The following is a 23624-nucleotide window of genomic DNA, read 5'->3' as shown; positions in this document are numbered from 1 at the left end:
ACCAAGCGGCGAATAACATTGTCATTTCAATATGCACGTATGTACATGTATATGTAGTGTCAATTCATATGCGATTACATATGTGATCAGGGCTCTCAGCTAGCCGACCGGCCGTTCTTGTTATTTCTTTTAATAAATAAAATTAAATGCGGAACACCGAAAAGAAACAAACAAAAATAGTAAATTATACTCTCGGAAGAGATAACAAGATTCCTGGAAATTATCGTACTTTTAAGATTATATATATATTTATATTATAAATATTATATTATATATATATTATATTTATATTATATTATATTATATTATATTATATTATATTATATTATATATTATATTATATTATATTATATATGATATTATTAATTCATGATTTTAAATACGTTCGAAATACTAATAGAAGATAGCAATCAAAAAAATAAAAATGGTCTCACACTGTTCGCAATGCGAGACATGTAATCTTTCCTATTGTCTAAACAATTGTACTAATAATAAGAGGAGAAGTGTCGAAGAAAATCCAAACAAATAAGATTTACATTTGCGTACAAATAAAAATTACGTTTAAAGAGAAAACCGAATCAAATAAAGAGCTATGTATACGTTCACCAACTGTATTTAAAATTTATGTCTATTAATTAGGGGTGTACAATCGGGCACTCTCGAAAATTCCGCAAAGTTCGGGTATCCGAATCGTTGTTACTCTTGTCGGACAGTTATCGTGTATATACATAGAAAGATTATGAAAACGTAAACACGATGGTTTTTTATGATTTTTCAAGAAGATTTCTGCCTTATTTCTTTCAGATTTCAATATGTTTTCGATCTCTCCAGGCTCGAATAAAAAAAAGTTGAGAAACATTATTGTTTAATTGTTTTATCATCTCAACCAATTACAATTTTTGAAAATCATTTTTTAGCCATTGTTGTTAGCCATTCTTTGGCTGAGTTATTAAAACATTTTTTTGTCCCACTCAGATAAAAAGTTAAAAAAATGAGAATTTTTCTTTTTCTTTCCTTATTGTCTAAAAAATATTCAAACTGTTTTTGTTCCAGCTTTAAAAAAAGTTATTGCATTTTAAAACTGGTAGGAAATCGCTGTACGATTGTCATATTGGAGAATTATGTCACCCAATGATTTATAGAAGGAATAAAAATAACGAAAACAATTAAATATTGGAATCGTTAAAGTCATTTTCTATCGCTTTCATTAAACTGAATCTCTTATCGAATAACGCACAATTTCTCGTCGGTATATCGAATTTTATAGTGCCAAGAAGATAACGCGTATGTACTTGAATGTTTATGTAATACGATAAAAGAAGCGCAGCTCTGATATTTTCGGGTTTAAATAAGCGCGTGCGAAGCTACGTGTATCACTGTTTTATTAAGCTGGTCAACCGATTCGGTTGCGAAAATATTGGTCGGTAATTACAGAATAATTTTTTTTAATAAACAATGGTTGTAATCACAGACGTCGATGTGAAGGACGTGAGGTTCCCGACATCGCTATTGGCAGATGGCAGCGATGCTATGGTAAGCAAGTTATACTTAATTAAATTAATTATTTATATTAATTATTGCTGTTATAATCCTATTAGCTCTTAAATGTGTAATTGTTTTTTTTTTTAATGAAATAAAAAAACCAAATATTCATTAATATATATTAATATATAATATAATATATATATATTCATATTATATTACATTCATATATAATATATTATATATATAATATAACATATTCATACAAATAATTTAATATTATTTACATGAAAAAATTAAAACATTTTTCTCATTATATTGATCTACAGCATACTGATCCCGACTATTCCTGTGCCTACGTGACTATAAAGACAGACAAAGGTTTCGAGGGATATGGTTTGACGTTCACTTTGGGCAGAGGAACAGAAATTGGTAATTTAGTAATTAATTTTTATGAAAGTTACATCAAATCTATGTTTTAATAGTGATCTATATTTTGAATATATACGTCTTAAAATGTTCTAAATAAATAAATCTATGTTTGAATAATATCAATGGATGATTTGATTAATAATTATGATCATTTCCAAATGTACTTTCAGTTGTTCAAGCATGCAAATCGATGGCTCATCTGATAAGGGGCCAGGATACTGACAAGATATTTGCTGATTTTGGATCAGTTTGGAGAAAGCTAACCAGCGATACGCAATTAAGATGGGCAAGTGTTGCACACTAGAATAAACAAATTGTAAGATCAATATTTTTATACAATCTAACAAATTATTATGGAACACAGTTGGGACCGGAAAAAGGTGTCACTCATCTTGCTACCGCAGCTATAGTGAACGCATTATGGGACTTGTGGGCCCGATTGGAGAACAAACCAGTCTGGAAACTGCTGGTTGATTTGACTCCTGAGCAATTAGTCTCGACGATAGACTTCAGATATATGTAAGTTGAAGCTAATCGAATGTTAAAGAAATAAGAGATACGTTTACTTATATTTTTCATAAAACAGCACGGATGTTGTTACCAAAGAGGAAGCCATACAGATGCTTAGGGACAGTGAAAACGGGAAGAAGGAACGGCAAGAATGGCTGAAGAAAAACGGTTACCCAGCGTACACCACGCAAGTGGGCTGGCTCGGGTACAGCGACGAGAAAGTGAAAACACTTTGCAGGAAGTACATGGATCTTGGTTTTACAGCTTTTAAAACGAAGGTTGGCCAGAATTTAAAGGACGACGTCAAGAGATGCCGACTAATACGCGAAATGATTGGGAATAAAAACAAATTGATGGTGGATGCGAATCAAGTGTGGGACGTCGATCAGTCCATAGAATGGATGAAAGAGTTGAAAGAATTTAAGCCGCTTTGGATCGAGGAGCCCACATCGCCGGACGACATTTTGGGGCACGCGAAAATCGCCGAAGCATTAAGGCCGTACGGCATCGGCGTCGCTACTGGCGAAATGTGTGCTAATCGCGTGATGTTTAAACAATTGTTGCAAGCCAAGGCGATTGATTACTGTCAGATCGACTCGGCTAGAATTGGGGGGATCAACGAGATATTGTCTGTATATTTCATGGCCAAGAAACTGGGAGGTGAGTTAGTTGCGTGCAGACTACTGAACGTTTGAGAGATCTAAATTCCACCGAACATTTGTTTGCAGTTCCTGTGTGCCCGCATGCTGGAGGAATAGGTCTTTGCGAGATGGTTCAACATCTTCAAATGTGGGACTTCGTTTCCCTCAGTCGAACTACCGAGGAACGCGTGATAGAATACGTTGACCAGCAGCACGAACATTTCGTAGAACCTGTGAGAATGCAGAACGCTTCCTACATGCCACCCATGTCACCAGGATATTCTACTAAATTGACCGATCAATGTCTTAACAATTACGTTCACCCTGACGGCGAACAGTGGAAGCAACTGCGTGCGAAAGGACTCTTCCAAAAATCTTATAATTAATACTGTCATGTATTGATTTTATATTGATCTCATACTTGTTATATTAACATGAATGTATATATCACAGAAAAGAAAGAGAAATATAAAAATTTCTAAACGATCGTTAGAATTATTGTAACATTAAAAATTATACATTGCTTACATGTACGTGTAACAATAATATTGTCCCCACAAGTACATATCCCAACTATTGAACCATCGTACGCTGATCTTCAAGATAGCTTCAGTGTCCATGCTAGGACGTAACACGAATGAGACATTAACTGCACGAATGCAACAGCGATTTCACGTAGTCAGTCTGCAAGACGTAATGATTTACATAGGTAAAGCCAATAAGAATGATAGATTTTATACATTATATACGTACACTAACGAACCAGTAGGAGTTCGGTTTGAACATAAATCTCCTGAGGGCAGACATGTTTTCTACGGGAGAGATAACATGTAAATGTAGATGGTTTACTGTATTAAATGGTGGCCAATGGAATCCTGTGCGTGTGTTTCCAGGATCAAGTCCTTGCCTTTCTATTATCGTATCCACGATGGAGACAATTTTGTCATCTAAAATTTCTATTATTTTTTAGACTGTTCACAAGCAACGTCTTCAAAGATAAATGAAAAACATTTGAACCAAATAGGACTTACAAAGTTCTGCATCTTCGATTTTAAGTTCCTTCGCATTACGTATATGCTTATTTGGCAGTATTAAATAGTGGTGAGTCGAAACTGGATTAATGTCTTTGATGCATGTTACGTAATCATCCTGAAACATAATTGTTTTACGGTTTATTACACATTATGACAGATGAGGTTAAAATTTTCGTACCTCGTAAATCTTTTCACTCGGCTCCTTATTATCTATGATTTTGCAAAATAAGCAATTTTCTAGACGAGTCTCCATACGGTAATATAATAATAATTACGTTGGCATCCGATGGAAATAATGAGATTTTACTGGTGTCGTTTACTTTGGACTTCGGAATTTTATTTAAACTTAATCACTAATCATTCCACCAATTGTCGGAAGTGGGAGTACACCTACAGTCGATTACAGAAGTTTCTGTATGTTTTTTTAAGGGAGAGTATATAACTTTTTAAAATCGATTCAGAATTTGGAACTAATCGACTCGAGTTTGTTGGAGATATTGGAACGAATAGTTTACTAGATTCTTATATTAATAATTTACTATTAATAAATATATAAATAATAAAAGTATCATTATTAATAGTTTACTCTGTGGATTCAACTTTTTTCCAAAAATTTATCTTGGATCGAAATGGTGAAAATCATTTGAAACGTTTTTTAAAACGAACTATAGTTTAGGGGATGATTAAGTGCGTTTCTTCAAATGGATCATCCTATACAAAAAAAGTACATATTTGTGTGTAAACAAATGGACTCGAATCTACAAAACGTATTTTAAAAATGTTTATTAAGGTACAGATGAAAAAGCTGCAAAAACTGACTTTTACTATCGTCTTCGCGATTCAATATTTTTCAAAATATATTTATAAAAATATATTTGGTATAAACTAATTTTTCTAACATCTTAAAAGACTCGAGTGATTCGATTTATTATTAAAATAAAGTTATTATATATTAAGTTGTTTATGGAAACTTCTCTCACTGACTTTACAAATATAATAGAGGATCATTCAAAGTGGTATCATTGATTAGACTCATGGATAATGTATAGTTATGTATTTTATTTCTTTAGAAAAATTGGATCGGGACTTAAAGACGAAATAAACACATTAAAGATAATAAGGTGAGCAAATTAAAGTTTCGTTTTCCAAACTAAGTGCTCTATCGTAGATTGTAAATTATTAATCTAAAACACTGGAATCTATTGAATGGATGTTTCTATAAATAATATTTATTTTCAATCAATAACAATTGTTAAAATTAAATCTGATAGATGTGGACATTAATTATGATTGCTTTTTTTTTAATTGCATTACTTTTTAATTTAAAATATATAAACTGTACATATATTTATAAGTGGGATGGATATATATATATTTATATATGTATATGTATATATATGTAAATATATATATATATGTATACATATATATAAATTCATGTATATATATATATTCATGTTTTTTTTCATATAATAGTTGTGAGCATGATAAATTAATAATACATTTAACATATTTTTTACACTTGGCAGTTGAGTCGAACGAGAAATAACTTCTCTGTTTTCAAGAAACAATAAAATTCACAAAAACCCCGCTTTCACTATATTTTCATCTCCACGTTTTTTAAACGGAGCTTCATGTTTTGTCTATATTTATTAATGTATCCTATTCAGTCCTTTCTAAAAAAAAAAGAAAAAGAAGAAGAAAACACAGAAATGCAACTTTGAACGATCTACTTAAAGTACGCAACAAACGACGGAACGAAATTACAAAACAAGTGTAATCTTACAGTTTTAAAGTATCATTTCTAGATTTACATTTTCACGACGTCTGTCTTGTTCACAAACTTGCTTCACAAACACGTACAGTACAATTTCCACTTTCTAGTGAAAATTGTCAAAAAATTATTATATATTGTTTCAACGAAACTCGAAGATAGGTCTCCAACCGAAATTGCTTGTTAGAATCCAACAACTCAAATGTGACTTTATAAATCTAGTCTCACGAATTATATTTTATAACGTAGGTACACAATTTCCCCTCACTTTCATGGTGAGATTTAGCGACCGTCACTTTCACCGGTACGTATTTTAATTTTATAAATATAGGTGTGCGTGTGTACAATGAATGTGTGTTCGTGTGTGCACGCGCGCGCGTGTGTATTTAATGTGTACATATGTTTTCGCATGTGTAGAAATGTGCGTGTACAATTCTTTTTTTTTTTGTTTCCAATCTTACCTAAAACGTTTCACGAATGTATAAACTCCTTTATTCATATACGAAAAAGCATCATCGTTCACGTTTCGTCAAGGATACACGGATTTCGATTATGTCGAGATTACAAGAAACGAAGCTGCGCTTCGAGCATGGACAATCAACAAGATCTAAGGAAGAAACGAGGCGAACAACAGAGTATGCGTAATCGATGCGTAAAACGAATTAAGTTAACCGATCCGGTTGCGTTCCGCTGTTTAAATTAGTAAATCATATCCGTTAGTAGAATATTTTAAATCCTCGCTGATCGGCCCGTGGGGCGACTTACACGCTAGAAGTAGGTTTTTACCGGGATATCATCACCCGACTGTACAAGTGTTCTCTTTATAAATAATTCTTATAAATTAGAATTAGTCTACGGTTTTCGATTTGACATTGAAAATCGTACAATTTACATAATATTCTCTTTACGGTAATCCACCATTAATACTGAGTGTTCCCTACCCTTACAATTCCCCCATCCCACTTCGCAGGTTCGAAACCCACCCTTTATTACGCGTTCTTTGCAGCAGTTCCTCAGCCAATTATTCTTCTGTGACAAGTTTGGTCGGTGGCCTCCTCTCGGCGGTTCTCATGCTGGTGTTATTGTTTTCCTTTTTATTTTTTCTTTAACGTTCTTTCCTAATGAATCGGATCGAACGGCGGCAGACGAACAGTTCCATGATTAAATTAACTTAACGCTCTAATAAAGAGGTAAGTTTCAGCTGCCTTGGTAGGGCATTTGATCCGGAACGGCTGACGAATGATTCTGATTCGGGCTCTGATGGAAATGCGGATTGCTACCATCTTGCGACAGATCACCGACCGAAGGTTCTTCGTATTTCCCCCTCTTGAACCGACCGTACAGCGACGAGTAAGGTAAATTATAGTGAATGGCTGCTTGATTGATGCTCATGTGACCCAATCTGGAACACAGAAGTAAAGCACGTTCTCCATTAGTTTACAAGCCGATGCACGAGATTCAATTATTTTGTTTAAATTCAATTATTTCGCGAGCAGCTCGCTAGCAACGTGGACGCTTTCGCTAACAGCTCGCTAGCAGCGTGGACGCTTTCGCTAGCAGCTTGCTAGCAGCTCCTCAGCGAACTGAGAACACTGCTCGCTCGTGTAGCGGTACATCGAAAGAACAGCTCGCGAGCTGCTCGTAGAACTGTTCTCTCCGATGCTCGCCTGACATTACCATTTAATTCTAATTATATAAAAACTTAAGCACCGCTAAGAAGTGATTTTACCTGACGGCTTCGAGTGCCTCGGTCATAGCATCCTCGCTCCACGGCGTGGGATTGCTTCTGCTCAATTCGATGCCTTCCCTTTTACATCTACCGTACAAGGTGCCCGTTGGAATACCGAATTCGGTCGAAGCTCTCTGTACAGACGTTTGACCGGACCTTATTGCTTCTAAAGCGCGGTCCAGATCGGCAGGCGACCAAGTAGTCGGACTGGCGTTGAAGGGCGCGGCCAATCTGATGCCCTCCCGCCTCGCTATTTTGTACAACGTGCTGGAAGGTATGCCGAATGCCTTCGAAGCCTTGTTGGCAGAGATCGTGCCAGTTCTTAGCGCTTCAAGCGCGTTGTTCAGGCTCTCGTCGCTCCACGACTTCGTTGGTCCATCCTTTTTTGGCGTGTCGATGCCTAATCGGTGCGCTCTTTGCCATAACGTCGTCGACGGTATACCGAACGTTGCTGAAACGATTAAGATAAACATCGTTCAGATTAAACGTCGCCAAGTTGCCGGTTATCACGGATGAATAAATCAGTGGGAACGTATCAAAGTTATCTAAACAAAGCATCATTCAGTTGGAACATAATTTCTAAACCTTTTTCACTATTATAGGAAAGTGAAATTTTATGCTTGTACGGCAGTAGAAACAAGAAATGTACATTTTAGCGTTTCGTGTATCCTTTGGTACCCAGGTTACGAAATTGTGTAGTGAATCATTCATTATAATTGTTGCAACGGTAATATTATAATATAATACAATATATATAATAAGAAAAAGCTTACGCGATTAAGGAGGTATTCTTCATTAGAGCAGTCAAACGATCTATTGTTTAATTGCATTTTCTCTTCAGGGATGATATCATATACAAATAAAACTTAAATTATATTAAATTGTATTAATCATATTAATTAAAACATTTTTTTAATCAGCGACGTATGAGTCTCTTTTAGTAGAAGAAGGCTTATTTATTCCCCAGGAATAGCAAACTAAAGTGTTATCAACCATACATGCGGTATACATATGTTAAAGTTGCAGGCTAAACTTCTAACTCGTTTTTCTTCAGAAACTTTTTATGAATAGCTGTATTTTTATTGCCGGGACAAAAATAATATCAATATTTTCAACAGTTTCGATAGGAACAATTAACAATTTTTTTTATAGAAAAATGATTTTTTTGTTTACATGGCTGCCATTTTGTCAGAACAGGTTTTTCCTGCTTTATTACTATTATTTATTATTTATTACTATTATTTAGATTGGGGGTTGCAATTGAATACAGTAACGTGAACGATGAAAGCCACCCTAAACGACACGTTATTACATCTTTTCATCTTCGTGAAAAATACCCAAAAATATATACAAAAGCTCGCTCGAAAGGGACGCGTCCAATGAAGAATACACCCTTCGGTTTCTCAAACGTTTTTACAACCCTAACTCTTCGATACTTCCTACTGTACTTCCAACAACGTAACTTCCAACTACATTGGGAAACTATGCGTTAGGATATTCTGATCTCTCACATGTTGCTTTAACACTAAACCTACCAAGCAGTAATACTAACTGGCACGTACCGCTTCGCAAATGTGAGAAGACCGAATTTATTTGGAATTCGTAAAGTTTATATAATAAATTAAACTAGTATACTATACTACTGAATAATATAGTACTAATATATATAATTACTTTATACAATAAATATAACTAGAAATATAACTTATTCAAGCGTTTTCCACGAAAGAGTCTCGGAACTTGAAATTGCAGAATTGCAAAATAAGAAAGCGGTCACGTTGACCGCGGTAGGTTCAGCGTTAAATACATACAAAAACAGAATGATCGAAAACAAACGATGCTTGGAACCGTGGGACGAACGGGTTCACAGAGTTCGATCGTTGATTAATTTACCGGAGGCTTTCGTCAAGCTCATGTCGTGGTTCCTCAGAGCTTCCAAAGCTGCGTCCATGTCTTCCTGGGTCCACGACTTCGATCCGTGATGATGGGAGCTCGATTGGCCGGAGTGTCCCCTCGAGTTGTTTTCGCCGGAATCCGAGTGGACGGAGCTTCCAGAGGGCATTAAACCGAGGAGCTCCGGCGTGATCATCATCATATTGTCACTGTCCGCCGCGTTCTTCGAACTGACGCTCGCCCGGTCCGACATGTGGCTGTCGATGTCGATCGTGTCCGACGAGTCCATCGTGTGCAACGTTTCGAACTTTATCTTCACACTGTCGCAGTTCTGTATCTCTGTGAACACACACGTGGAACGAGATGACGACACTGTCGGCTTCATTTTTAAACCGGGGTCTCGCTCGCGGGATATGAATACGGAGAGATTCGAGCGCGGCGGTTTTTTCTGTTCCGTTTTTCCGGCCACCTGAATTCCGCGAAAGAAGTGGCGACTAAGGCAAAGCTAGATGCGTGCACTAAATGAGGTTGCGTGGGCTGGTTACGCGAACCGAGCAACGCAAATCTAATCGCGACTAGTTAAGCCTGATTAGACCAATTATTTTGATTCTCTCCCCGGTCTAACGAACGCGGCTTCTACTTTTACTCCCCCAAACGATTCACCACCGGCATCATTCAACACGTAGAAAATACCACCCCCCTGGCGAAAAGAGCACTCGGTTAAAAATTAATACCCAGTATATGTTTATAATGCGTTTCCAAATTTAACTTCCTAGGACGCTTGAAAGCGGACGGCGCTTACGCTGGTATTTAATTTAACATGATATCATAATATTATAATAATAGTATGTAATAATATTATAATTATATTGTGAATATTATATGTGAATATTATAATATTGTGAATATTATAATTGTATTGTGATATCATAATTATATTGTGAATCATAAAGTATATAGTAATTGTTCCCACGAGCAAAGTATAACATTGAATTTGGAACTTTCTTAGCGCGATATGAACTGTCGATGGTGATTAGTGCACGGTTAATGGTCATGTCGAATCCAGGACGATAGTGCACCTGTGGAATGGTGATCCGGGTCCCTCAGGTGAGTGATCGTAGTGCCGACCAATGTTGCGCTGGGTGGGGTGGGTTGGGTCTCTGGGGGCAGGTCGACTTCCCCAGGATCTGGATGGTGACCATAGTGTCCGAGCCCTGTATGACAGAACATGTCACCTTTTAATTACAAGTGAAAAGAGTCTGTCCTGTTATTTCTTGAAGTGACTAACCGCCCCACACCTTGAAACCGTCACGTGCTTTGCATTACAAAGGACAATATTTATTTGTTTTTTCATCCCCCCGGTCTCTCTCTCTATCGTGGAACCATCGCAAACAAAATGTTTTCGCGGGACTCTTTTTTAAGTTGTTACACGTATAAATAGAACAAAGCATCGTTGAGACTGAACCATCGAATTAATAATTATTAATGGTAAGTCTTGAAGGTACGAACAAAGCTTTAAGTTACGAAGGAGCGCATCTGCTGATAAATGTGAACAGTTTTATATTGTTAATGTTTTCAAATCAAAACTTTTTCGCTTTTCTGCAGCGTATCTCATAGTCTTTCCACATACTTCTGGATAATTATTATTTTTACAGCGTTGCATGTTAGCTAAGACTGCTAACTGCTGATTGGAGGACATATTTCTATTTTAATGATAGACAAACACTTCTGACGATGGCTTACAAGTCGAAGTCGACAAGAATAAAGTTTAGAAGAATGAATATATTGTTTTTGAAGAATTATGATACAAAGTGAGGAAGGCGAGGGTATCTTCTGCTAAGTGAATGTGTAATAATTCATGGCATTTTCAGTAAATTCTCCCTAATTGATGCTCAGCTTGGAAACAAAAATGGACAATTTGGGAAGAGGTGATACAATTATTCGAGCGGTTCGCTTTTATCCTTGTTGACAATTCAACCAGTTTATGAAAACGTCTGGTTCTTGACAGAATGACAGGGTCTCGTGGCCCCAAGAATGCATGAGTGAGACTAAACAAATCTAGGAACAGAGGGCGCGATGGTTGGTGATCGTGTTGAGTCTTTTAGCTACCGACTATCGAGTGCCGATACCTCGACTGTTTAGACAGAAGATTTAGGGATAACAAACGGCCTGTTGCTCTATTACTAAACAATCAGAACTTTGTTCCTTAGCATACGGCGAAGAGGGCGGGCGAGGCAATGCATTTTGGTAAGAAGATTGTGACGAACCCCATGGCATTTATCCTAGTATCTTCCTTGGGAGAAGGTCGGGACCTATGATACGATTTTTATAGTTTTCCTAACATACCCTGGAATTGTTTAGAGCGGAGGTATCGGTGGTAACAAAGCGAATTTCTATAAGATATACACATTGCACCCTAAAATTAATTACCCTGGAATTGTTTAGAGCGGAAGTATCATTGGTAATGAAGCGAATTTCCATAAGACATACATATTGCAACGTTATAACATTATAAAGCGTGTACGACCCAGGAGAGTAAGCAAAAATTAAATATAAAATGCTATTATAAATATTAAATGATATTATACACATACTTTGCGTTACACGTACAATTTTGCTACTGCAAGTAGCTCTATTTGATTAGGTTTTCTTTAATCTTTTGTCGAAAGCAAGCATGTCGTTAAATTCATTTTAAGACACAGGTTTTATGCGTTGAGACGAAAATGATTCCTATTAAATGAAGTAGGAAGACACATGTACATGCATATACAACTTACAATGGATATAAATTCTCGTCGCAAAACAATACTAAAAATGATGGGACACTGGAATTCGGTACGAGCTTCAGCAGAGGAAAAACGTTGTTCATTAATCAATTTGTTCGGTGCTTGATGATGGTATTTTATCCTGGAACACCTCTGTTCAGATCCACGCAGCACGGCTTATTGACTTTATGCTATATAATATAATAATATATAATCAGTATTGCTTTGACAAGACGGAGACCGAAAATTGAGATTAGATTAATTCGTAATACACATATATCACGTGCAAGTAGAGAGGAAAATTAAAAAAAAAAGGCTAAGACCTCTAGACACGAAGATTCTGCGAAGATAGCAGATGGAACTTCAACCCTTCGACTTCTTTCAACCCTTTGCACTCGAAGCTATTTCAACCGTAAATCTAAAACAATTTTTCCGACTTACAGTATTTTTATTTCACATGAAAAAGTGCATCTTGCGCATATGAAATTGACTCTTGCGACTCGCACAACGGTTACGTTCTTAACTATCTTTTTCAATCTAAGCTTTGCTAATGTAAAAATGATTTTAGAACGTGTGACATCATACATTTTAATGGTGCCTCAGAGTCGCCACTCGAGTGCAAAGGGTTAATAACGTAAAAGAACCTCGACAACTTTATGTCGTATCATCCGACACTTAGCATGTAACTTAACATAACGCAGCGTGTAACTTAAAGTTTGTTCATACCCTCAATACTTTATCAGATAATTCGCCAAATTAGCATAACATTTGATGATGAACTTGGAGTCTTATTCTACACGATCTCATAAATGATACTTTACATAAACAGCTTGGTGTACAGTACAGTAATGTCTCTCTAATTGACGCCCAGATTGCGCAGAAAAATGGACAATTTGGGAAGCCTAAATTTCGAAGATTATTCGAAGATTATTCCCAAGATTATTTCTAAGATTATTCGAGCCTCGCGGTTTATTTTTACAGTTATAAATTGTCCACAATTATAGCAAGGCTCGAACAATCGTGTCTTCTCTTCCCAAATTACAGTAATGTCTCCCTTACTGACGCTCAGCAGATTGTCCACAGAAATGGACAATTTAGGAGGAAGAGATACGATCATTCAAGCCTTGCGACTCGCTTTTATAGCTGTTGACAATCGGTAACCATAAAAAACGAGCAACAAGGCTCGAACAATCGTATCTTCTCTTCCAAAAATTGTCCATTTTCGTGGACAATTCGAGCGTCAATTAGGGAGACATTACTGTATTCGTTTTAGCCGACAATCTGAGCGTCAGTAAGGGAGACACATTACTGTACAATTAGGGAGACATTACTATTATAAAACTGTTATATTATAAACTATATGTTATAAATTGTTATATTATAAACTATTATATACTGTCTCCATTTTAGTGGACGATCTGAGCGTCAGTAAGAGAGACACATTACTGTACAATTAGAGAGACGTTACTATTATAAAAAACTGTTATATTATAAACTATTATATACTGTTTCCATTTTAGTGGACAATCTGAGCGTCAGTAAGAGAGACACATTACTGTACAATTAGGGAGACATTACTGTTATAAACTGTTATATTATGTTTATAATATATTTATAGTTTATAATATAATAAATATTTATAATATATATACTGCCTCCATTTTAGTGGACAATCTGAGCGTCAGTAAGGGAGACACATTACTGTACAACGAGTTGAAAGACTCCGATGAGAAGAAACTTACGTGTTGCCACTCGCTTCCCCCCTTAATAAAAAGGGAACAATGCGAGGGGTGTAAGGTGTGGGGCGTGAACCCTAGCCCGCCCACTTACCGTTATTATTGTTGTTCGCACCGTTACCGTTGTTATTGTTGTTGTTGTTATTGTTATTGGTCCGTTGGCAGGTTTCCAAGACTACTGTTCCTGTTGCGCCCTCCGTGCAATCTTCATCTTCGGTCTGCCAGTCCCTGTGATTCTGCGGAATATCCGGTACAAATTTAGCGACGACCGTGACGAGATGGTGGTTCGTTGGACGGCTGTCACGTTTCCCGTGCTTCTTCTCCCTTTTGCATCCCGCGCGCTTCCCACCACCCCCCTGTGCTTTCTTTCTTTCTTTTCTTTTTCTTTTTTGCCTGTTCCCTCGTAAACAGCCGTCGCGAACACGTATGCTACACACCGGTGGTAATAAAACTTTTTACCTCTTTGTTCTCCGGATTGTAATTCCCGTTCGATTCCTCCTCTTTGTATCGGTCGTAGTGCCTCGAGTCCGTCGCGCGAGGCTCGAACGTGGTCCTCGCCCGTTTGTACCGCCTCTTTAGCTTGCTGAAATTTATCCTGGGAGTGCCCGGCTCTCGCGGCGGCGAGCTCAAACTCACCGACGGCGGTCCGTCCCTGCTCTCGGGCACCTCGCACAGCCCCTTGATCTTCAGCTGATCGGCCGTTTTCAATAGCGACTGCAACAGAATCACACGCGTTTCGGTGAACATACAATTCTCAATCGGCCAAACTCAACCAGACGCTCTTCAGTGCGATAACCGAGTGCTCGTCCAGCTGACAAAAGCTCGTACAACGAGTCGAATAAATCAAGTTCTAGCAGCACTTTCAGGGTCGAACAGAGACAAAATCTGCGGGCCTTCTTAACAATTTTTTACTCCGACGTATGTCAGCATGCTGGTTGGAAGAATTCTTACTGGGAAACGGTTTTTCAAGTTCTCCGGAGACTGATCTACATTTTTGTTCAGGGAATTCAAGTTCGACCGACGCCTGTCGCTCTGCAGGCCACGGTAAACTGGCTCCCCAGTCGACGCTCAGAAATTGGCGCACAAAAGTGGACGATTTTGGAAGAAGTGGCACGACTACCCTCGCGTTTATGGTCGCCTACAACGGGTAACGATTGAACATACGTTCTGGGAATATCCAATTTTTAATCAGACGAATTCAACGCAACGGTTCAAGCCGGTTGAACATTCCATGTTATACACTCGTTAGTTGGATGTTCTTCAGGGTGATAACCTCATCTAGCTGACGAAAGCTCGCGCAACGCGACGTCTTCGGCGAGTTGAATAAATCAAGTTCTAGCAGCACTTTCAGGGTTGAATAGAGACAAAAATCTGTGCAGGCCCTCTTGGCAATATTTTACTCCGAAAGGAATACAGTAATGTCTCCCTTACTGACGCTCAGATTGTCCACTACATTTGACGCCCAGATGGCGCACAAAAATGGACAGTTAGGGAAGAGGAGATTACGATTATTCGAGGCTTCTAATTCGTTCTGATAACTCTTGAAAATCGGTAACTATAAAAACGAGTCGCAAGCATCGAGTTCGCAAGGCTGTTCTCCCCGAATTGTAAACTTTCGTGGACAATCCGTGCGTCAATTAGGGAGACATTGCTTGGAAGACTTTGTACACTGCCGAAACCGTGCATTTTTATGCGCGATTCAAGCTTCAGGGAGAATTCGTTGCGCTCTTTACGACCAGCGGAACGCGACAACGAATCGTCGTCGTCGCAGCGACGAGAGGGGACACCCAGGGGGCAAAATGTTCCCGGAAATCGGAGGGATTCGAGGCCGCGAACGGACGGACTGAGGGATGGTGGCCGAGGCCGGATAAGGAATAAAGATATCCCGGAGTCTCCACGAGGAATAAAGAAGAAGATGAAGAAGAAGATGAAGAAGAAGATGAAGAAGAAGATGAAGAAGAAGGGAGCCGAATAAGGAATAAAGCTATCCCGGTGTCTCGACGAGGAATAAAGAAGAAGAAGAAGAAGATGATGATGATGAAGAAGAAGATGATGAAGATGAAGAAGAAGAAGATGAAGAAGAAGATGATGAAGATGAAGATGAAGAAGATGAAGATGAAGAAGATGAAGATGAAGATGAAGATGAAGATGAAGATGAAGATGAAGATGAAGATGAAGAAGATGAAGATGAAGATGATGATGAAGAAGAAGTAGAAGATGAAGAAGAAGAAGAAGTAGAAGATGAAGAAGAAGAAGAAGAAGATGAAGAAGAAGAAGAAGGAAGCTAGTCGGCCGAGGGCGCGGGATTTGCATATTCCTGGGTAAGAGAGCCCGTCATCCTTGCGGGCCCGACCACGACGGATACAGTTTCATCTCGCAGTTGCCGCGTCGGTCGTCGGGGCGGCTCGGTCTAAAATCAGTTTCCACGATCCAGTTTCGGTGCCGTGCACCGATTCATCGGCGCGGTGCGTCGACCCGCGTCGCGGGCACAGCAGCGACGTCCTCCCCGCGACTATACACATCCATCCCGGCCCTATTCCTCGCTTCCTCCTCCTCCACTCTCCACCCTCCCCCGGCTCCTCCTCCTCCTCCTCCTCCTCCCTGCCCTTCTTCGGTGATCTTAACCTTGAAACCGGTGCACGAGGGAAACACCGAAGAACGGGGAGAGACGGAGGAAAGGAAGAAGATGCGGAGGACCGCGGCGAAGAAAGGAGCCCGCCGCGGGATTCTTACGGTTCGGTCGGGGGCGGTCGGAGGGGTGCGGCGGCACGGCGAAGAGATAGAGAGAGGAAGAGTGAGAAGGGGAGAGACAGAGAGAGAAGAAGAGAGAGAGGGAAAATAAGAGAACTGGAGCGACTTCCGCGTGACAAAAAGGAAGCGAATTTTCTTCGCGGTGGCACGGCGAAGAGAAAGAGAGAGGGAAAGAAAGAGAGAGAGACAGAGAGAGAGAGAGAGAGAGGGAAAATAAGAGAGAAGGAAAATAAGAGAACTGAAGCGACTTCCGCGTGACAAAAAGGAAGCGAATTTTCTTTTCCAGCTTTGCGGCGGCACGGCGAAGAGAAAGAAAGAGGGAGAGAGAGAGAGAGAGAGAGAGAAAAAGAGATTGATAGAGAGAGGGGGGGGGAGATTGACAGAGAGGGAGGGGGGGGGAGAGATTGACAGAGAGAGAGAGAGAGAGAGAGAGAGAGAGAGAGAGAGAGATTGGCAGAGAGAGAGAGAGAGAGAGAGAGAGATTGACAGAGGGAGAGAAAGAGATTGACAGAGAGAGAGAAAGAGATTGACAGAGAGAGAGAGAAAGAGGTTGACAGAGAGAGAGAGAGAGGGAAAATAAGAGAACCGAAGCGACTTCCGCGTGACAAAAAGGAAGCGAATTTTCTTCTGCAGCTTCGCGGCGGCCACGTGGCAGCGGAAGGACCTTCCGTTTCCGGGAACTTCCGGGAACATCCGACGCGTGAACGTGCACGCGCTGCGAGTAGCAGAAGAAGAAGAAGAAGAAGACGTCACCGAGAAGTAGTACAAACAATCTTCGGTGACGGGAGAGAACGAGAGAAAAAAAAAGAGAAAAAGAAGAAAAAAAACAAGAAAATAGGAAGCCGAGGGAAAGGGGTGGAAAGGACAGAGAGTCGGTCAAAAAATAGAAACGCTGGGTAAAAAAAAAGGAACGGCGAGGAGAGGAGTGTAGAGAGGAGAGGAGAGAGACGATGGGAACCGGTGTGGGGTGGGAGAGGCGAATGAACGAGAGCGAGGGCCGCGCTGAAGTTGAGGCTCTCTGTTCTTTAATCAAGGCAGGGGTGGTGCGATTAGGCGGGGTCGGCAAGGGGACAGGCGGTATGAGAGCGGCGGTGGTGGCGGCGGCGGCAGCGGCGGCAACGACGCGACTTGGGGGGAGGGGGTGAGGAAGCAGAGGAAGAGTTAGGCGATGGAAGCAGAGGTTCAGGTGGGGGTTTAGGCAGGCTGCGCCGGGGGTGTCGGTGGCGGCTGGAAAGCGGAGCGTGGGTGGAAAACTGGGTGGCGATGGGTAGGAGACTAGGTTCACAGCGATGGCTGGAGAAGAAGAGAGTCGGGCGATAGAAAGAGAGACGGAGAGAGCGAGAGAGCGAGAGCGAGCGAGAAAGAGCGAGAAGAACAGAGAAGAACAGAGAGAGAGAGAGCGAGAGAGAGAGGGAAAGAATCTGACTGAGCCAGCGATTGAGTGAGCAGCCGTGAGAGCGAGGAGGAGGGCGTAGGAGGGCGCAGGAGGAGGGGAGAGGGAGAGAGGCAAAAACGCCCGCAGGAAGAATGGGGAGGCCTCCGACGCGGCTGTCGCGGCCCCAGGGCCGTATCGACCACCCCCAACCCCCGATTCTCTCTACGGTACTCGCGACGGCACCGACACCGATGACTTCCAACCGTTTCCACGCACACATCCTGCCCTCTCTGTTGCTCTCCACTCCGTCCCTCTTCAGCGCACACACACCCCGCCCCTTCCCTGTCCTTCGCACGCCTCCTCTCTCGCCGCCGCCGCCGCCGCCCCCCGCCCCACCCCCGCCGGCTTGCGAACGGATAGGTATAACCGCGTCGAAATGTCCGCGAATCTTCGGGGCTCGACAATCCGTGAGTTTCGTGGTATTGGTTCGCGGCAGGCAGGCAGGCAGGGTGATCGAACTTCCCTGTCGGACGTGCATGCCGCGGCGACAGCGATGGCGCGACGAACCCGGAGACCCGAGTAATTAGGACTCTTCTCTCTCTCTCTCTCTCCCTCTCTCTCGGCGACGCTTCCGACCGCCGGAGTTACGCGATTTCTTTCTCGATCCGGATTTCCGAGCGGATTTGCTAGTAGTCGCCGCGCGGAATTAACCGCCGCCGATGCAGCAGCGATGGCAGAAGCGGTCGTAGAAGCGGTCCCTGCGCCAATGTATCCTCCGCGACGACGACCGCTTCTATCCCCTAGCTCCTAGAGATCGTTGGTAATGCGACGATATCGCGTTATAATATTAATTTGTAGTAAAATTAATTATGCCATGGACGCGTCCGTCGTCGGGTCGCGTTAAATTCGATCGGGCGTTCCGCGGCCGCCGAAAGACTCGGCGAGAGAGAGAGAGAGAGAGAGAGATTGACAGAGAGAGAGAGAGAGAGAGAGAGAGAGAAAGAGATTGACAGAGAGAGAAGGAGAGAGAGAAAGAGATTGACAGAGAGAGAAGGAGAGAGAGAGAAAGAGATTGACAGAGAGAGAGAAAGAGATTGTCAGAGAGAGAGAGAGAGAGAGAGAGAGAGAGAGATTGACAGAGAGAGAGAGAGAGAGAGAGAGCACCTTTTCCGCGATAAACGAGGAGCCGTCATGGTTCAATTAAACGGACGCAGGGCGGCGAAGAAAGAGCCCAGGGACGACGGCGGGGTGGTTTTGGCCAGTGGTTTAACGGCGCGGCGGCGTCGGCGACGAGGAGAGACGGGACTTGGAGAACCACGGACGCTAGGCGCAATGGGTTGGTAGGGTAGTGCGGGTGTCGGTGCAGGGGTTAGAGAGCGGGCGGGTGTAGTTGGTTGGTTCGGCGGTGGATGCATAGGGGTGGTGCCATCGGTTCGGAGGCAAGAGGGAAAGCCACCGGCAGAATCCAACCTCACCAATCAATACTTAGGGTTCAAGGGCATCGCCCGACCAATTATCCCAGACTAATTGACGCGAGACGGAAGAAGAAAAAAAAATCCCACCCCCCCGTCGGCCACTTCCGATCTGTGCCTTCTGCACCGGCAACAACGCCCCTCTCTCTCTCTCTCTCTCTCTCTTCGCTCTCTTCGCGAATAAATTCGGCATAAATTCGGTGACCGGCGCGTAAAATCGCACTGTCAAAAATCGTCAATTCACGCCTCGCCCGCCGTCTTTTCATCCCTTAGCGCGGCGGCCGGTCTCGAGAAGCGTCGCGCGCGACGACTCGGAAACGTTCGCGAATAAATTCGGCATAAATTCGGTGACCGGCGCGTAAAACCGCGGCGTGAAAAATCGTCGCGGGAAATCTCGTTCGCTTCGCCCGCCGTCTTTTCATCCCTTAGCGTCGCGCGCGACGAGGAACGAGGAGGCCTCGAACACGACGATTCCTCCCGTGGGAATCGAACGCGAGGGGCGACGAGGGGGTCGGTGGTCGAGTTAGAAACGCGTGTGTCCCGAAGGCGGGAAAAAGCCGCGAAGAAGAGGGCACACGGAGGGACGACGCGGCGCGCGCGGGGGTTGGTTGGGAATCGTTGAAAGATGTTCTCTCGCGTCGGGGCGGAACGACGGCGACGGCGACGGCGGGGTGGAGTTCTTTCGCAGGAAGAAATAAGGGGACGATAGAACCGAGAGAAGTCCAACAGGTGTAAATCCGCAAAAAGATCGACCGTGGAATCGTTTCGCGGGGAACAGGAAGGAAGGAAGGAAGGACGGACGCGATGGGGTGGCACTCGGGGGTTGCTCGGTCGTAAGACCGTGCCGAGAGACGGGGTTATAAAGGTACATTATACAGGCGTGCCGGTTAGAAGGTGGAGCAGCGTCGCGGAGGCGAGAGGAGAGAGAAAGAGAGAGAGAGAGGGAGAGAAAGAACGGGCCAGAGGGAGAAACGTGAAAGAGAGAAACCGAGAGAGAGAGGAGAGAGGAGAGCGCACAGGGGAATCCCCGAAGATGGTCGTAGGGTCTCCACTATTACGAATACGGCGCCATAACGGAATTGATAATGTAACGGGCGTCACGAGCATAACCTTCCTCTCTTCTTCGCCACGCTACATAACCTCCTTTCTGAATGGAACTGCGGCCACCACGTGCTCCTCGAGCAAACGCAAGAATACGATATGCATGCCCGGCCCCGAGGATGCGACTATTTTCGTCGCGTCCTCCGTCGGAACAGCACGCCGCCGGGACCCGCGCGCTTCCTACGCCGCTGTTTTTCTCGCGGCGAATATTAATTCATTTCCGCGAAGATCGAAACACGTTGCGCGCCGCGAATCTTTTCTATCTCCGCGTCCACTCTGAGAGAAGATCGACGAGCAACGCCCGGCTTAAAAAACCGTCGCCTCTCGCGTGAAATTAACGGTCTCGGCCTCGGTCACGCCGTCAAAAAGCGTCGCCTCTCTATCGCGTGTCACAAAGAGCTGCCGCCGCCGTCGCGGCGAAACGGAGAACGTACGCTCGCACAGGCGAAAAAAGCCGGACTTCTACGTCGGTTAACAAACGCGATTCCGATATCGCGATCGCCGTGAGGCTTCTCCGCGATGATCTAACAACGGCGCGGTTTAAACCGGCGAGATAAGACGTGCGTGACGGGGAATGTTTACGAATGTGAAACGGAGAAGAAGCCTGATAATGTGGACGGCGCAGTTTCGCCCAGGCGTTCCAAAGGATTCTCGTACGCGACGCGACGCGACGCGACGGACTTGTGTCGAGCGCGCGCGCGCGCGAGCGTGCCGCGTTCTCTTGCGAAAGCGTGATTTTCGAGGCGATCGCCGAAGGCGGTCCCCCAGCGGCGTCGACCGAACGATTAACACGATTCGCACGGTCCGCTTGGTCAAACAGAAAATCCCCAACTCAACCGCCGCCGATAATTCTTGATTTAGAAAATGGTCGTAAAACTCGCGGAACGCGGTCGTCGCCGCCGCCGTCGAGTTCTCGCGTTCACCGACGGAGCATGATTTATTCAACGCGTACCCGACGCACTCCGCACGCGTTTCATCGACGGCCTCGTGCGTACGCGACGACCCCGCCGCCGCGCGTTCGTTCTCTCCTCGCCGGATTATAATATTCCACCACCGTCGTCGTCGGAGACTTTGTTGTAAACACTTTTACGCGGCACGCCGCGTACATCGACGCGGCTCCCGTTCCATTCATGAGAAAAACACACTTTTCCGTGGCCGGCTAGCACGATTCGCCCGGCGACGACGACGCGGTCGCGTCGTCCCCGAAGGGAATCGTAGGATCCACACGTGAAGCCGTTCGCGGCGCACAAAAATATCCCGAGAAACCACCACGACACGGTTCACGTGCACGAGACGGTCGTCCGGCGTTCGGCGGGCACATCCAGTCGGTCGCGCGAAACTTCTCTCTTGTTCGCTGATTCCATCGTTCTCTCTCGCTTGCTCGTCCCTCTCTCTCTTTCTCTCTCTGTCTGTCTGTTTTTCTTTCTCCGTCTTTTTCCGTGCCGGCGGTTCAGTCGAAAGAAGTCCATCGGAGCAACGGCCAGTGTAATAACGCGACGCGGCAAGAGAGACACTCTCTCTCTCTCTCTCTCTCTCTCTCTCTCTCTCTCTCTTTCTCTTCCATCGTGGCGCGAAGGAAGTTGTGTATCGTTTGTCACTCACCTGGCTACGATGGTCCGTGGGCGAGCAGTCCCTCGTCGAGAGAGCGGAGACGTACGAGAAAGACGGGGAAACGCGAAGGGACGAGGCGGCGGACAGGGGGAGGGAGAGGAGGAGGCGACGGGAAGTTACGGTGAAGGCGACGACGACGACGACGACGGTGTTGTAGTAGCAGGACGGAAAGGAAAAGCGGCGGAAAGAGAGGAAAGAGGAAGCAGAGGGTGGCGAGATGGAAGAAAGGCGGGCGAAGGAAGTGCGGCGGCGGCGGCGGAAGCAAGAAAATGAGGAAGAGGCGCAGGAAGAAGAGAAGGAAGAGGCTAAGAAGAAGAAGAGGAAGAAGAGGAAGAAGGAGGAGCAGGAGGAGGAGGAGGAGGAAATAGAAGAGGTGGACAAGGAGGAGGAGGTGAAGGAAGAGAAAGAAGAAGGAGGAGGAGAAGGAGGAGAAGGAGGAGAAGAAGAAGAGGCACAGAAGTCACGACGAGGAAACGATCTGGTGTCGGCGGCGTTAGTAGAGTCGACGTCGTGAAAAAGCCAGACGAAACCGTGTACGAGGAGGTTACGACCACGTAGAACGAGAGGATAATTCCTGGCAGGGCCCGATCTCCTACGCGGCGAAGCCCAACGAAAGTGAAATGGCATTCGGCGTTCCGTGCTGAGGGCGCACGGCATTCGGAGGAGCGAGGAGATGAAGAGGACGCGGCGGAGAGCAGGAGGAGGCAGTGCCAGAGCCAGAGCCAGAGGAGGAAGAGGAGGAAGAGGAGGAAGAGGAGGAGGAGGAGGAGGTGGAGGTAGCGGAGGAGGAGGAGGAGGAGGAGGAAGAGGCGGAGGCGGAGGACGCCGCGAAATTCGCCGACGCGACGAACAAGGACGGACTCGGGCAGCGCTCGAGCGCGTACGACGAGGAAGAGACTCGCGGGGGATGCGTGCTCGGCGGTGGACAGAGAACGATTGAGCGTTCGCGTGGAGCGAGCGAGCGAGCCAGCGCACCTGACCAGTCCCTGACAGCGGGGCGAGGGGTTGAAAACCGGCGGGTGGCAGGACGGTCGGTCGGTCGGTCGGTGGGAAGCGGCATGGTTGGCGGCTCGGCGATGCGGGGGGGCCAGGAGGGGACAAGAGAGTCCGTTCGGTGTGGAGGGGCGACGGAGAGCACGATGCACAGCACAGCGCGGCTCGGAGCTGCTCGGCTCGGCGCGGCGCGGAGCGGCGCGACGCGACGCGGCGGCATTGGGGGTGGAAAAGGTGGGGATCGGGGCGGAGGGCGAGGCGCAAGTCTGCGGTACCCGAGAGAAACGCGAGAGCCCGTCGCTCCTGCGGGAGTGCGACGGAGAAC

General features: G+C 44.1%; 3 protein-coding genes across 7 annotated transcripts in view; 1 reads left to right on the top strand and 2 right to left on the bottom strand.

Annotated features, from left to right (window-relative positions):
- The first annotated feature begins 1304 nt into the window (after window positions 1-1304).
- LOC117221227 (mitochondrial enolase superfamily member 1) lies at window positions 1305-3552 on the top strand. Its single transcript, XM_033472006.2, has 6 exons — window positions 1305-1533; window positions 1812-1914; window positions 2085-2200; window positions 2279-2433; window positions 2501-3084; window positions 3153-3552. The coding sequence occupies exons 1-6, from the start codon at window positions 1456-1458 to the stop codon at window positions 3449-3451; spliced, it is 1335 nt and encodes a 444-aa protein (XP_033327897.2). The 5' UTR covers window positions 1305-1455; the 3' UTR covers window positions 3452-3552.
- LOC117221230 (adenosine 5'-monophosphoramidase HINT3) lies at window positions 3452-4575 on the bottom strand. The gene is made up of 4 exons (XM_033472016.2): window positions 4278-4575; window positions 4097-4214; window positions 3819-4012; window positions 3452-3749 (listed from the first exon to the last, which is right to left on the bottom strand). Exons 1-4 carry the CDS (start codon window positions 4350-4352, stop codon window positions 3711-3713), a joined length of 426 nt encoding a protein of 141 aa, XP_033327907.2. The 5' UTR covers window positions 4353-4575; the 3' UTR covers window positions 3452-3710.
- Window positions 4576-5138: 563 nt separating this feature from the next.
- Psq (pipsqueak) overlaps window positions 5139-23624 on the bottom strand; it is a 44250-nt gene continuing 25764 nt past the window's right edge. For 3 of the 5 annotated variants that reach the window (XM_033471966.2, XM_033471964.2, XM_033471965.2), the window contains exons 4-9: window positions 14456-14710; window positions 14091-14232; window positions 10575-10730; window positions 9496-9834; window positions 7603-8053; window positions 5139-7275 (exon numbers count right to left, since the gene is read on the bottom strand). In XM_033471966.2, coding sequence (XP_033327857.1) covers window positions 7071-7275; window positions 7603-8053; window positions 9496-9834; window positions 10575-10730; window positions 14091-14232; window positions 14456-14710 — 1548 coding nt within the window. In that variant the 3' untranslated portion in view covers window positions 5139-7070. Of the gene's footprint in view, window positions 7276-7602; window positions 8054-9495; window positions 9835-10574; window positions 10731-14090; window positions 14233-14455; window positions 14711-22297; window positions 23116-23624 lie in introns of those variants that run through there. The other 2 variants (XM_033471961.2, XM_033471962.2) reach the window with 2 other exon arrangements.

Source organism: Megalopta genalis, chromosome 16, assembly GCF_051020955.1.
Source record: "Megalopta genalis isolate 19385.01 chromosome 16, iyMegGena1_principal, whole genome shotgun sequence".
Taxonomy (NCBI): domain Eukaryota; kingdom Metazoa; phylum Arthropoda; class Insecta; order Hymenoptera; family Halictidae; genus Megalopta; species Megalopta genalis.
Note: the sequence above shows the minus strand (reverse complement) of the source record. Positions and strands in the feature narration are given on the sequence as shown.